The following is a 16,128-nucleotide window of genomic DNA, read 5'->3' on the forward strand; positions in this document are numbered from 1 at the left end:
AACTGCTTAGTCTCATTAGACCAAAGAAGCATTGGACACCTGCCTAGATGAATGTTATTGACCTGGCCTCACTTGGAGTTTTTATTTCAAGAAAGACAGCTGTTAGTAGGGCTGGGTATCGTTTTGTTTTTTTCGATACGGTGCCAATTTCGATACTTTGGTTTCGATACCGGTGCTTTTCGATACCGTTTTTCGATACCTGTTGTTTTGAAGTTAATCTCATTATGAAGAACCCATAAGATCATCAAATTCTAAATTTTCACAAGTAGTATTGTGTGCACAGAAAAATAAAGAAAAAATTGATGCAAGGTGCGCCCCCCTTTTCTTTGATTCACAAGTAGTATTGTGCATACGGTGAGTGCATTTCAGTCATCTTAAAGAATGTTATTACAGATTACTCAATATATATCTTCAGTTCAAATGAAATATAGAAGATGATTTCTAAGTAGCCTAGGTGTTGAGTAAGTAGGCAGGAGTACAGTTGGATGACAGTTAGCTCAGCAATCAGTGAGTAGCCTACTTCAATTGCTATGTAGCCTACTATTGTCATAATCTCTAGGCAAACCTAGGCTAGGGCTTTTGTTATTTCACAAATTATTACTAGATAGCCTATTGCAGCAAATATTCACGTTGTTACTAATTTTCCACCAAAACCCAAATCAGCCATGTAAATTATTTAGTAATCTCAACATCATAGAGCAAAAGAGCATTAGACACATACACACTTCCAGGTGCAGGTTTCTCTCTCTCTCTCTCTCTCTCTCTCTCTCGAAGCTTCTGCGTATTATTTGCTTTTGAATTCACGTAGCTACACGCTCTCCTTCACCTGACCGCTTGACTCATACATAACCTGCAGATTGGGAAGACCAGACATCCCAATGAAAGTCCAATAAGTCTCCCTGATATTTGATAGTGGCTCACCGATGCCCGCGAGTCAGATAAAGCATTCCTGATTTTAGACTATGCAAGTTCGCGTTTTTTCGATTGCCAATGCGGGAAAGAGGAATATAATGACTCGTGCGTCATGCGTGGGGTACTTGAAATAGGCTAGATTACGTGCACTTCGTAGGGCGCCCTGCAAATGTCCTGGGTAAAAAAAAAAGCAGGCTGTTATGTACAGACTGGACGACAGAAAGGGCATTGACAAACAATGTATCACTGATTTGCAAATGTGTTGGTCGGGGTGTCCGGGGTTGATAGGCAGCTCCCTGTAATAAGTTTTTGGAACTTGGGATGTCTGGGAGACGCTATCTTAACGCTGTCTTAACGCATCGCATGGAAGGGATGTCGAGTGGGTCTTTTAGCGTTGCCCTCCGCGGGAACAAGTTTCAAATCTCCGCACTTTATTAAACCCCTTAGCGATCGCCCACACATTGATTATTATCAAAACTACAGTAGCCGTGCGCAAGTGGAGAGGAGAGTGCACACTCAAGGAGGTTTAAAACGACAGCATCAGAGGAAGATTGGCGCGACGGTAGTTCTACCACTATTATCATGACTGCACAAACACACACGTCTTCGTTGGACAAAAGGGTTGTTGAACATGTTTCAAAATTAACACCTCAGCACAATACAGCCTCAACGTCAACTGAACAGGACTCTGCTGATTGAGCCGCGCCCGCGCCAGGCACTGCCTGAAGAGACAAACAGGGCAGCAGCGCATATAGGCCTAATCTTCTGTAGAGTTCAAGAAACACTTACTAACAAATACAAATTCATTTCAAACAATAATATTTTTAATGTCCATTAGTCCATGGCTTGTAAATTTCAGCGCAGCTTTCGGCTCTTAGCCTTGATTTGGTGCGTTAATGTTTCGCCAAGTCGTGTTGCCGTCTTTCGCAGGGACAGCTTTGTCACAAATGGAGCATCTGGGTCTATTTGCGTCCAGTCACACGAGCAAAGTTTAACCACACGTTAGATCTCAGCAAGTCTATCAGGGCTGCAACTAGCTACAACTGCAACTACAACTAACTGCAACTAGCTACAACTAAGTTAGCCTACAACATATCCTCACCAACTGTCAGCTGTTCGAGTAAACAAACGCTAGTAGGCTACTTTTTGAATGAATGAAATGTCTCGTGCTCGTCCCGCCCACCCAGGTCCTTCGAAGCCAATCACAAATGACAATTTCACCTGACTACATGGCTATTGGTTCACAGATTTACTATTGACACAGGGACTGTTGAAACGCACAAAATGTATCGAAATATGGCACCGCTTTTTTTGTTTTGTTTTGATATTCGATACTATGTGGCTTTTCGGTCGGTGCCAGGACCGGACCGAAATTCGGTACGCAGCCCTAGCTGTTAGGGCTTGTCATCATATTGGGCTTTGGGGCCATCATCACAGAAGAACCCTTTTACTAAAGGCGGGGCATATCAGAGTGTTATTGAGCTTTGCCTTTGAACATTTGAAAGTCAAAAATGAGTTTTGAAAGTCTCTGCTTTCATTTGATGAGATTCAATTGCACCTGCTTTGATGCATGAATTCTGCTTCTGTCAGGTGAAGAAGGGGATAGTCCTTCAAACTTTATAACATGGTTTCCACAACTAAACATGGTGGTGGAAGTATCATTCTGTGGCAGCCTCAGCCACAGGAAACCTTGTTTGGGTGTACGGCACCATAAAAACAGAAGATTATGATAGAATGTGGAAGGTGACCATGCAAAAATATGCTCATAGAGGAAGCTAAGATCTTCTCTGGATCTTTCAATAAGATAATAACCCAAAACTTTCAGCCAAAAATGTTCAAATGTTCTTCAAGGATACTAAAATCATGGTCATGGTGTGGTTCAGATCTCAATCCTTTAGATAGTCTTTGAGGAGTGCTGAAAATGAATGTCCACCCTCCACGCAATTTGGACCAGCTTAATTATTTGCAATGAAAAAATGGGTCAAAATCCCTGGCAGGACATGTGCCAACATAGTTAACAATCAAAGTGCCTGATGTCAGTTTTGGTTCATAAATGGCACTCTATTGACTATTAATGATAAGGGGGCTAATAATTTTGTCCTTGACATTTTTACCCTTTTTTGTTTAAACTCATTGTGAAAATGGAAAAATCCAAATTCAACTCATTGGACATGATCTCCATCAGTGTATTTGTTTCCAGAATAACAGAAACGGTTCATAATGGTCATTCTCACTGAGAACTCAAGAGAGATGTCTAATTTCAGGAGGGGGGCTAATAATATCGTCCTCAACTGTATATATATATATGTGTGTGTGTGTGTGTGTGTGTGTGTGTGTGTGTGTGTGTGTGTGTGTGTGTGTGTGTGTGTGTGTGTGTGTGTGTTTTGTCACTTTTTTGATTGCTTGCAGTTCTGCCTAAATAAATCTTCTTACAATAGCCTACTTGCATAATATAGTTATATAGTTCAGTGGTTCTTAACCTGGGGTGCGGGCACCCCCTGGGGGTCCACCTGAGATTCCAGGGGGTGCACAGAATTTTGTTTGTGTTGAGGTTGCAACCAAAATTCTGTTTGCAAACATTAGAATCAGGCCAAATCAAAACCAAATTAAAACACGATTTGGTCCCCATTTAAAGAATATAAGCTATTTATAAATGTCTCAAGCAAGAATCATTGTAAATACTCACTTAAATCACCCTTTAGTGCGTATAAACATGAAAAAGTTGTGGTTGGGGGTGCACGGCTTGTCTTGGGCACAGGTAAGGGGGTGCATTTAGAAAAAAAGGTTGAGAACCACTGATATAGTTCACAAAAAATGCCCATTCTCTATAGGGCTGCGCTCAACAAAATGCCCAATAAAAACACTCTGCAGAACGCAGGCAATTCCAGGGACAGTGAAAATGACAAAAGGGTACAGTTAATCTCAGTATCAACATGTTTTATTGACAGTGACACTTAGGTATACAGAATATTACAGCTGCATGAACATCACACTTTACATGTTACAAATAAATGCAATATAATTACCACATTTTGAGGTGTAAAGTGATATAAGTGGTAGAGACCACACATAGCCTAATATGCTGTTTAGAACCATGTGCTGATTGAAAATGGTGAGCAAACGATGTTCACCCTCAACATTAAACATAACCATGAGTATATGCAGTTTTAAAGTGCATTAAAGTTTTAAACGTGCATAAATAGCATTTTACCAAAATACATGATAGTCTTTTTACATTTCCTTCGCAAAAACAATGGTGAAATCATTTTGTATAATTTCCATTTGCCTCTCTCAATACATTTATAAAAGCGATGTGGCAATTAGCATACAATCAAACTAATGAGCAATGTGCAATTGATCATTATAGTCATTATCACTTCTCAAAAGATGCTTAAGAAGTCCTTTGGCAGGTCACTGAAAGTGCAATCTACAGTGTTGTTTGATCATTACCGTCTCCACTACCCTCTGGTGCATTTTCCATCAGTATGGCAGCCAGGCTAGCAACAGTACAGTTGGGATCCAGTAATTTAACAAGAGGTACATTTACACCTCTCTCCAGGAAGATGGCGTTCTGCAGAGTCATGCCTAACATTGAGTCAACCCCAAGAGCAGAGAGGAACATGTCATCGTTCACCTCATCCTGCTCCATACCCAAGGTCTGACTGACTAAGGCCCTAACAAACTCCTGCGGAGCAAAGGGCAGCTCTTTATGCGCTGCTGTTGGATTGGCCATTTCGGCATCCGTCAGGTCACTCTCAACCAGTGAGAGCAGGCGCTTGGAGAGAGAGGGGTTCTGTGTGAAAACGTGGTGGTACATGGTTTTGAAGTTGAACTTGCAAATCACCTGCTGAGGTCGGTTCAAAGGGAGACACTGCTCCAAGCTCTGGAGGATATCCGGACCCTCCATCACCATCATCCCCTTGGCCTCCAGAAATTTCTGCAGGTGGTCTTTGTTCAGCAGAAGGCCGAGGTTCAGAGCACCCCAGTTGATGGACTGCGCAGCAAGTCCAAGCCTCCTTCTGTAGTGACAGAATATGTCGAGGAAGGTATTGGCAGCTGCATAATTTGTCTGAGAGGCGTTCCCAATGAAAGCGGAAATAGAGGAGTAGCACACAAAGTACTCCAGGTTACAGTGTTTGGTGGCATTATGCAGATTCAGTGCTCCGTTCACTTTAGGCTTCAAGACCTTTTCATAGAGGGATTGGTCAAGGCTTTCAATGAGGGCATCATGGAGCACGACTGCACTGTGAAAAATCCCCTTAATTGGGCAAGCTGGGAAATTCTCCTCAATGGTACTGATGGCTGTGTTGACTTGCTCCGTGACTGTGATGTCACACTGCAAACTGACAATCACAGCCCCAGACTGCTGCTTCACATCATTGATCTCTTGTTGCAGCTCAGATTTTGGGCTGCTTCTGGAGAGAATAACGACGTACCCCCCACCTCTCTCTGCAATGAATTTTACTGTCTCAAACCCAAGTCCAGTGAGTCCACCGGTCACAATGTACACACAGTTCTTATGGAACAGTCTGTGTTCTTTTGGAAGCAGTGGAATGTCAGAAATTGCATGCTTTCCATCGTCTTCATTAAGTACCACCATGGGCATAGTTCTGATGCCAAAGTAAGAGTCTGGCTCATCCAATGGCAAAAGGACAATGCTTCCGGTTGTGCCCCTCTGAAATGTTGCAGCTGGGAGCTGTAAAACCTTCTTGTCAAGGTGCAAGGCCTTCAGCCATTTATAAATGCGTGGCTGGTTTGCCCTGACAGCACCTTTAGACAGGATGGAAGCTATCTCTAGGGTCTGAATGCAAGCAATGCCATTGTCCTCACAAAGTATGTTTTTTGATACAGGACATGAAGACTTACCACCACAAATGACGACAACATTCTCAACACAAGCCACTGAGGAAGCCTTCATGACCAGAGCTTCATCAAAAGGTGGCAACAAGACCACTGCGTCAAATTTGTTCATGTCTTGCAGTGGTCCACTGAGTTCAGTGGAAACAAAGGCAGTCCACCCGGACTTGTTTGCAATCAGGGTCAGTGCTTTTACCAAGCCTGAGTCAGGGACAGATGTGATGATGCCTAACTTGCCACGTGACTTCATCTTTGGCAAATACGAGTGCAGTAATTGCCAGACCACCAGGTAGTAGGAAACACATGGCAGGTCTTTCAAAAATGGAAGTTTCTTTGTTCTGTAGCAAGCATCCTCTGGTATTAAGACTTTGGAAGAAGCTGCGACAGGGTAGCAGGCTGCAATTTTGTCTCCAACTTTAAGCTTACTCACGCCCTTCCCCACGGAGGTGACAACACCGCTGAAATCAAGAGCCAGGAGATTATGGCTCTGATTTGAGTGTTTGTTCCAATAAATTGTTTGACCAAACTTGTGGTCAGAGACGCTGACTGGATAGTAGTCTGACGAGTGGACACAGATTTTATCAAGCTCAACCTCAACACTTTTCTCAGGCATCTGCCTTGGCTCCTCATCAGCGGGAACAGCAGAGAGGCTGGTCATTTCAAAGGGGTCTGCTGTCTGCAAAGTGAAGAGCTTTTCCTCTGAGCACAGGGCCCTCTTCTCTTGGCCGACTGCACCTGGCATGGCAGTGTGAGCAATCTGTGGCTGGAGAATCTGCCCATCTTTGACCACCAACTCTGGATATTCCCTGGAAGGGTATGAGGCCAGGACACGAGACAGGGCTTTGATGTCTTTGGCTGAGGCAGAGTCAATGTCTACCAGCTGACAAGTAAAGGTGGTTATCTCTGCGGCACACGATCTGGCCATGCCCGTTAGTGCAAATCCTGCACTGACATGTTCCACTGTGGTCTCTGAAGACTGACAAGTGACTACTCTGACAGAGTTTGAGAAATGCATCTTTCTCAGTTCCATAACAATTTGCCGGAAGATTTCACAACATCTTGCCATGTTTGTCAAAGCATCATCAGATGTCTGATTGGACAAGTCCTCATTGCCCCACAGAAACAAAATGTCTGTGTATCGCTTTCTCACATCTGAGATTTTCAACTTCTCGAACAGTGCAGCCACCCCATCTTTCAACAGAGTGCTTGCATGTTTTGAGGGGATGTACTTTGAGCTAACACCCAAGTATGGCTTCAGGGCGCCTGAGATAGCATTTTGATCTGAAAATACCAATGCCTTCCCTGTGAATGGGAGCTCTGAGCCCTCTGAAATGTTGCAGTAGTTGTTGTGAAAGAAATACTCATCCACAACGTGAGACTGACTCCCCACATACTTGACAACAAGATGTTTTACCTCAACAAGAACTCTACCCTCTGTGTCTGCAAAGCAGCCACACACTTCAAAGTGGTCATTGGTATCGTCAGTCACCCTCAAATAAATGACCATTTTCTCTTGCAGGGGCTCAAGGACAACTATGCTCCCAATTCCTGCCGGAAAACCTGGCCTAGTCACATTTCCTTGGGAATTTGTGACGAGTGTCATTTGCAGCAGGTAATCCAGGATAACTGGATGGATGCAAAAGTCGTGTAGTTGGCCCAGCAACTCCTCTGGAACATTCACAACCGAATATGCCTCTCTGAATTCCGCCCCACAAAAAATGTCCCCCTTGTTCCTAAAGACACCACCATACTGGAACCCTCCCATGTCTAACTTCCGATAAAGCTCGTCAGGTTTGACAACAGACGTGCATCTTTTGGAAATGCAGTCCATTGAGATGTTTCTCTCATCCACTGCCTGCACTGCTCTGCGCTCAACGTTCCCTGAAGCAAAGATTGTACTTCCAGAATGAATCTTGAAGAGTGTTTCGTGCTCAGCTGGCTCAAGGGACACCTTCAGCTCAGGCTGACGCTTGGTCAAAAGAAACGGACTCAAGAAGTTGATGCCAAGCTGTAGCGTGGTGAGCGGTGCAGTTGGTTTAGCATTGGCAATGTAGGATGCCAGGCCCATCTCAACATATAAGGCTCCTGGGAGGATTGGAACCCCACTGTTCTTGTGCTGCGACAGATAGGAAAGCTCCTCACTAGACAATTCACAATTGAACTCATTTGCCCCATTTCCTGTCTGTTTAAGGACAGGATGGTGTCTTGCTGTGTCCTCTGATACACATGGGAAGTTCATTGATTTTTTAACACTGTCAAACTGATACCTGGGAAGGGCAGTGGGAATGATCTGCCTGCCCCCATAGAACTCTTGCCAGTTAACATTCAAACCTAACTCGAACAGCTTGCTCAAAGTGGTAAGCAGTGTCTCGTGATCCTTCTCTGGTTGCGCTGATGGCAGGACAATACGGTCATTTCCCACCGTCTCCAGGATGTTTCTGTACAAAGCCCGTCTAGGCCCTATCTCTACAAACACAGTGTTTGTCTTGTCTTTGGCTGCTGCTGTTACAGCTTTTTCAAATTCTACCGCCTCACGGATGTTCCTGGACCAGTAACTGCCAGTGCAAAAGTCATGGTTGTCAGCCATTTTGCCCGACACCGTGGAGTACAACTCTGCCTCTATTTTGTTTGCTTGCAAAGTGCCTATGCTGTGCTCTACCTCTGCAAGTATTGGGTCCATCATGTGGCTGTGATATGCAGCAGGGACATCCAAGACATGAAGAAACAGCGTATTGCTGTTTGCAGAGTTGCTCAATGTTTGGTGCAGCGCCAGAATGGAGGCTGCATCACCAGAGAGAGTGCAAGATGTAGGACTATTGTGGGCGGCCAAACAGATCTTCCCTGAAAATGTGGGCAGATGTCGAAGGACATCTGTCACCGCCATGTTACTGACAACAAGCATCTTCCCACCAGTGACCTTGGTCTGCAGCACGCTGCGGTAGTATACAACCTTCAACGCGTCCTCAAGGGACAACAGGCCAGAGCAATGAGCAGCAGCAACCTCTCCTACAGAGTGGCCCAAAACGGCATCTGGCCTGACACCCCAGTGCTTCAGCAGGGCATCAAGAGCAACCTGAACAGCGAATAACAGGGGCTGAACAACATCTGGTTTTGACAGATCAAGGTCCCTGCCACTCTCCTGCCCAAGAGCATCTACTATGTTCAGACACTGGTAACGCTGGAAGACAGCATCAATTTCTTCAATCTTCTGCCTGAACACAGGCTCCTCTTTCAGGAGCTGACTGCCCATGCCTTTGTATGCAACACCGTTGCCACAGAAGACAAACACCAACCTTGCATCTTGTTTGGAGGGAATGATCTTTTTGCCAGCACTTGATTTCAACTGTGCCACTACATCTGTCAGGGTAGAGGTTCTGAATGCCTTCCTGTACTTGTGTTTCAAATGTGTTCTCTTACACGCTGATGTGTATGCGAGAGCCTGGATGTCAGCTGTGGGGTCTTTGTTTAGCTGTTCTGCCATGTCTGCCATTGTGCTGACAAGAGACTTTTCTGACACTGCTGAGAGGACGAAAATGTATTGTGATTTTCTTGCCTCTTCATCTGAGTGTGGCACTTGGTTGTACTGCTTGACAATCACATGCGCATTGGTGCCCCCAAAGCCAAAGTTGTTTACCCCAGCTGCCCTCCCCGTTCTTGGGGCTTTCCACTTCTCAGGTTGGGAAGGCACTATGACATTGAGTGCTTTAGCGTCGATGCTAGCCCCGGCCTCTGTGTAGAATACAGAGGGAACAATAGTCTCGTGCTTCATCATCAATAGAACCTTGATTAGCCCTGCTACACCTGCTGCTGATTCTGTGTGTCCGATGTTTCCCTTCACAGAACCCATGTAAATTTTCCCTGACCCTGTTGGTCTACCTTTGGCTATGATCTTAGAGATGCTCCCTGCCTCTATTGGGTCACCTACTGGTGTTCCAGTGCCATGGGCCTCTATGTACTGGACATTGGCCAGGTCATCTTCTGTGGAGTAGAGTCTGGAGAGCAGCTCCTCCTGCTGGACCATGGATGGCTTGGTGATTGGGGTGACAGTGCGGCCGTCCTGGTTTACGGCCGTTTTGCTGATAACACCCCAGATGTGATCAGAATCCATTAAAGCCTGTATATATCAGAGTAGATTATTTTCAACCTTATTAATTGGCCAGGCAAGGCAAGGTTAGGCGAGTTTTATTTATAGGACATTTCAGATAACAAAGCAGCTAAATGTCTTTCATATACTGTACACAACATGTTAAAATACAGCATATGGTCATGAAACGTAAAATAAAATCAACACAACAATAAAACTACAATTGAGGATGTGTTCTTTTGTGTTTTCCTCCGTTTGATGCCATGTCGATGATTGCATCAGGGAAGAAAGTCTATGAGAAGATACTATTCAAGGTGACCCCATCAAAAGGGAAAACATACAGTGCATTTCATGCGGAATCATCAGTTGGTATTGAAGGACATGTGGACATTTTCCTTATAGGTAGAGTATAGGTATTTTTTCTGTTTATTTCCAGAATGTATGCTGCCAATTCACAAATATAATCTCTTTCATGAATATTTACCACAAACACCAATTTCAAAGTATTAATTCTGACATGGAAATATACACTTTTAATACATGAAAGGGTGGATCTACTCCATGTCAACCACTTTGAATGACCTGTCATCTTAGACATTACAATTCACAGTAACTGTTCTTTGATCAGACCAGTAGTAAATATTAATTTATTACTTAGTACAAATTCATGAAATCTATGAATGGGTAGCATACATTTTCAAAACAAAAATAGCATACCTTGGGCAAGGCACCTAAACCCACAGTCCTCCGGGGACTGTAACCAATACCATGTACTTAAAATAACTGTAAGTCGCTTTGGATAAAAGTGTCAGCTAAGTGTAATGTAAATTAGTAATAACAAAAACGTAACAATGTATTAACCGGTACTCTTAACTTTCAATATTGTATTCAAAAGTAAACTGTGATGGTTTGTACACTACAGTACAACATGTATCATACCTTTTTAAGAGGCTTTAGAAGGACAATGCCACAGCCTTCTCCTCTGCCGTATCCATCTGCTTTGCTGGAAAATGGTTTGCTGGTGCCTTCAGGTGAGATCATCTTGGCTTTGCTGAGAGCCACGAAGGTGGTTGGCTCATAGAGACAGCTTACACCTCCACAGAGAGCCATGTCACAGTCACCTGCGATGACAACATTGAGTGAACGCAAGGCATGACGAATGACCATCACATGCAGGACTGAACTGGGACCAAAAAAAAGGCCTGGGCATTTTTATGGGCCCTGTCTACATTTCCTGTGTGCCTTATTACCATTCCAAACCTGATGTAATAACTAACTGAAGCAGAGGGATTCAATAATTAATTGATTCATTCTCTCATTCATGACACTGGGTACCAAATAGTTGGGTGAATATCACAACCGTGAAAATATCTATATCTTTTTTTTCATTGAATATGACAAAATTAGATCAACATAAGGCGAGACCATAGAATTGGGGTGAACATAAATTAGTTAATTAATTCAGTAAGTCAAGACACTGCACTGCATGCTAGATATGAAGGTCTGTTTTTTTACCATGACAACATTAGGTGAACACATAACAGTAAGACCATGGCTCTAAATGAACACCAGCCAACTGTCCAAAAGCTGGTGAAATTTCAGTTCGGCTGGTAGAAAAGACCAACTAACTAGCCACTTTGACCCATTAGAGTCTGTGTTCGGCTAGGAAGATTAACATTTACTAGCCATTTTGACTGGCGGCGAAAAAAGTTGATTTAGAGCTCTGAGTAAGACCATAACATAAACTAAGTGTATTGCATTTACCCTGTCTGATGCCTTGGCAGGCAGAGTGAAGGGCTACTATGGAGGAGGAGCAAGCACAGTCCAGAGCAAACGACGGCCCGGTGAAGTTGAACGTGTAGGAGATCCTGTTGGCTGCCACACTCATGGCCGTGCCCGTGGCAAAGTAGTGGTTCATGATCTGGGCGTTTCTACTCATGCGAATCTCAAAGTCTTTGTTCATGAGACCTATAAGGAGACAGATTTGGGCAAAGTATAAAACACCTTTTCTTTCTTCGCAATTAATTGTGTTAAAATCTCTGACTACATTGAGTTTGATGCTGTAGTATCTTAGTGAATAACTGTTGATTCAAGATGACTGAAGATGTGTTAAGAAGACATGCCCTCTGTTATAAGGTTGTTGTTACATGACCATGATCAAGATGGGCATTACTAAAGACTTCATGTTATGTCATAGTAGTGCAGTAGTTGGACTACAATTGAATGACAGCAAAGTCTTTTCAAAGATTAGTTAGGCATTCCATTGGCGGAGCAGTGTGCATACAATAGATATTTCTACAGAGGATAAAGGTTGAAAAAAGATTACCTATGTACACTCCTGTCCTGGTGCCGCTGGCCTTCTCCATGGGTATCCCAGCATCCTCTAGTGCTCTGTAGGAACATTGAAGCAGCAGCTTCTGCTGAGGATCCATGAAGTCTGCCTCTGCCTCCGTGATGCCAAAGAACTTATGGTCAAACTCATTAAATCTGTTTTCAAAACAAAACATGTCAGTCTATATGCATGTCACTACATGTAAAATCTCTAAAATGAAATTGGGAGTGTTACATTTTACATGCAATTGCTTTTACCCGTTAATAAGGGCAGCCCTCTTTGTCCGGATCTTGCCAGGTTTGCTGTCATCAGGGTCGTACCACTGAGAACAGTCAAATCGCTCATCTGGAATATCGACGGTGCAGTTCTTCCCTTCCACTAGAACCTTCCAGAAGTTGTCAAGTCCTTCGCCTGTCAAAATGTGTGCAGGTCAAAAATGTATAATTGTTGTAAAAAATAATAGAGAGCTCTTGATAATAATTCACAACACCTATTTGAATATTAAATAATATAATAATAATAATGATAACCATATTAAACTTAAGTCAGTGGGTGCTATAACAGTGTCACTGTAATGGAAAACAAGCTATGCATGTCAGAATGCACAAGAGAAACAACTATGAAAATCAGAAATGATAGGAATACCCACTCATTAGGTTACATTTCTACTGGTACATACATTTTTTACAGATAAAAAAAAGAGGCATTAAAAGGTGGTGAGGTCAAAATATTCTTTTGTTTATACAATTACATATCAATCAAAAACTTAATTAAAACAATATCAAACATCGACTGTATTATTCAAACATATTTCTCACCCCCTGGAAAATTGCATCCAATTCCGACTACAGCAATATCATCCATCTTGCTGAGTTGAGAACCACCATGTGATTGTCTTTCACACCACTACCGCTGCTGCTTAAGTACGCTCCTGGAGACTCCCTTTTGGTTAAACATTAAACAAACCCATTTAACGGTCAATATGAATTTAATCTTCCAGGGAACGTTGCCATGCATCCACGTGCACTTGCCTGTAATACTGTACTATAACCTTGGTGATTCCCAAAAGGAAAGCATAAACACAGATTACGCGGTCACGCACTAAGCTGGAATGTGGGCAAGATTGTATAATTGATTATTATAGGTAATACTACTGTACAATAGAATTACTTGATGTGTTCTTACTTGATTTTTATCAATTGATTTTAACTTTTTTAAGGATTTGCATACAACAAATATGTAGAATTACATTCTGATTTGAATATTATATTATATTATATTATATTATATTATATTATATTATATTATATTATATTATATTATATTATCTACCTCACCTGATACTAGGCCTATACGAACTACCTGACTATTACAGTAACTGAACTGACCTACGTACATTGATTTTTAGTTTTTGTTTAAAAAAAAGAGTGCAGTTTGACAACATGCTGTATGCTTGGTGAATGGGTCCAACATGCTTGAAATTAAACTGCAGTTTAGTGATAGGCCTATGTGCCCTAACTGCATTGTGTGCGTGAATGTACTCACACGGAGTTGCATGAGTCAGACTGTATAGTAGGTACTTTTGCTACATAAACCTTTAACTCATTGTGTCCTGGAGCGACATATACGCTGCATTCATTTTCTTGAGATTTGAGCTGTTTCATTAAAAATGTGGGTAAGTAAGAGCAAAAAAACACATTCTAGTGCAAAAAAAGGTAGGTCAGCTCAGTTATGTATAATACAGTATAATATAATATGATTTGACATGGTGTGCCAGGGGTAAGAGACAAGCTTTCACTACTGTATAGTCTGTGTAACACTTCATCCTCAAGAATAGAGGTGAAACATAAAGATCTTTGTTACCCTCATGATTTAACAGCATTGTTTCCATTTAACAGAAATTTCTGATTCACTTCATTGGAATCTGGGTAGGATTATGTACTGCATAATTGCCTTGTGCTATGTTTTTTGTTTATCAAACATCATAACAGAAACAATTATTGTTTTGGTTGACAATGACCTTGACCCTGACCCAGCCAAATGTCATCCTAAATCAGAATACCAATCAACCAGGAAATGCCCCCACTGTACTCTACGTGTCGTTTACGTGTATGTGCTTAGATGGAATTGCCTGAGTCAGAGTGTGCAGTTGGACTTCTTGTTACATAACCATTACACAGCTGATTGCTCTTTTAAATGGAAACCATACAGTTTAATGCATGCCTCTATTCTATGCCTCTAGTCTTGGGGATGAATTCTTACACACAGTGCAGCAGTGAAAGCTTGTCTTCAGATCAAGTCAAGTCAAGTATGTACTGTTTACTGTTACTGTAGCCTATCATTGTACGCCATGATTAATGTTTCTATTATTTTTAATGTTGCCAAATCAGATTATGTGAGAGAAATATGTTAGATGTTCTTAAGAAATCCAAAAACAACACAGAAAACACTGAGCCATGCAGAGTACCAGTCATTTGGGTGCTTTCTCAAGCAGGGCCATGATTATATATTATTTTTATTTTTAAAATGAAAGATATGGGACACATTTTAGCCTAATAGTCACACATTAAGCCTTGTCATCTAAAATACTCAATTGTTTTTAAGCAGCATTTATGTTCACCGAAATGTGGACGTTCGTGTGTTTGTTATTCATGAAGTGCCCTCCAAGATTATTGGCACCCTAGTGACAATATATCAAAAGCCTTGAAATAAAATGTATTGTAGAAGCATACCCTCACACTGAAAGAAGTTATACAAACATGTAACCAGTCAACTCAAGTGAATGTTATGAAGGAAAAAAAAACCCTTGAAGAAGAAATAATACATTTCCATAACACCTGTCTCCCAATTATTCTCACCCCAACAATTCCTTGAAAATGCATGTGATTGTACTCTACTTTGCAGAGTTGAATATGTTAGAATTGTACAGTTTAGTATGGTGAAGGGTAGTGATGTAGTGCTGCCGCCACCAGGAGCTCTGAACACTTTACCAGAGGCTTGTTGGCGTGGCGGTCAGAGCACACCCACTACTTTGGTGATGGTCACTTTATCACACATCTCACAGTAATACATCATTTCCTGTTTTGACTGGGGTATACATATGACATGATACAGAGGCTGTTTCTATTATTGACTGTTCACCATGGGACAGGATGGAACATACCTTTCAGGTGAGGCAGATGCGTCGTTCACAAGACAAACAATGGGCACATACAGAATATAATAACAAACAGCCACTTATCTGCACTGCTGATCTCTCTGCAGAGGATCCATCATACTGACGGGAACAGATACAAACCTGGATGAGGAGTCGAGGACGCAAGGTTATTTTGGCCCTATGGCAATACGCTGGTGCATCATTCATCTGAAATGATTGAAAGTCAGTGTTATCTGTTGTGTGCATACTTGAGTTTGTATAAATGTTCTTTATAGGACAGTAGCCTACGTTATTTGTTTTTTTACATTTTACATTTACACTCTATTGTGTGAACCTTAAAGTCAGGCTTTAAAATCTAATCAACTTGTGTATAGTGACAATGAAGGATTTATGCTGTATTCTTCTCTGAAACATGGCGTGACTGAACACACATGTCTAATGTCAAAATGGTTTCCCTCACCCCTGTGTATTTTTTTGTCACAAGCAGACTTCACTCTGGAAATATTTGTTTTGTTTTTGGGACATTGATAGGAAGGCATGTCTTAGTTGGGTCACTGTTACAGATAAACTTGCAAATGAGGACAGTGTGCGGTAGCTTTTTTTGTTTTCTAAAGTTGGTAACTCTGGGATCCTCATCCAACTCACCTGACCAAAGGAGGTGTGTAAGACAAAAAAATGCATTACAAGTTCAAAACGTTTTTGTGCATTTGCACATGTTTGCTTGCCAACAGTTCACAACATCTAAGTAGCCTAGTCCACTGAGGTCCGCGGAAGAGTAAGACACAC

The 16,128-nt window shown here is 42.1% G+C and overlaps 1 protein-coding gene across 1 annotated transcript; it reads right to left on the reverse strand.

Annotated features, from left to right (window-relative positions):
- Nucleotides 1–3,869: 3,869 nt before the first annotated feature.
- LOC134455123 (uncharacterized) lies at nucleotides 3,870–13,052 on the reverse strand. Its single transcript, XM_063206172.1, has 6 exons — nucleotides 13,004–13,052; nucleotides 12,443–12,596; nucleotides 12,180–12,340; nucleotides 11,618–11,821; nucleotides 10,793–10,974; nucleotides 3,870–9,883 (listed from the first exon to the last, which is right to left on the reverse strand). The coding sequence occupies exons 1-6, from the start codon at nucleotides 13,047–13,049 to the stop codon at nucleotides 4,340–4,342; spliced, it is 6,291 nt and encodes a 2,096-aa protein (XP_063062242.1). The 5' UTR covers nucleotides 13,050–13,052; the 3' UTR covers nucleotides 3,870–4,339.
- Nucleotides 13,053–16,128: the final 3,076 nt, after the last annotated feature.

This window comes from Engraulis encrasicolus, chromosome 9 (genome assembly GCF_034702125.1).
Source record: "Engraulis encrasicolus isolate BLACKSEA-1 chromosome 9, IST_EnEncr_1.0, whole genome shotgun sequence".
NCBI classification, from domain to species: domain Eukaryota; kingdom Metazoa; phylum Chordata; class Actinopteri; order Clupeiformes; family Engraulidae; genus Engraulis; species Engraulis encrasicolus.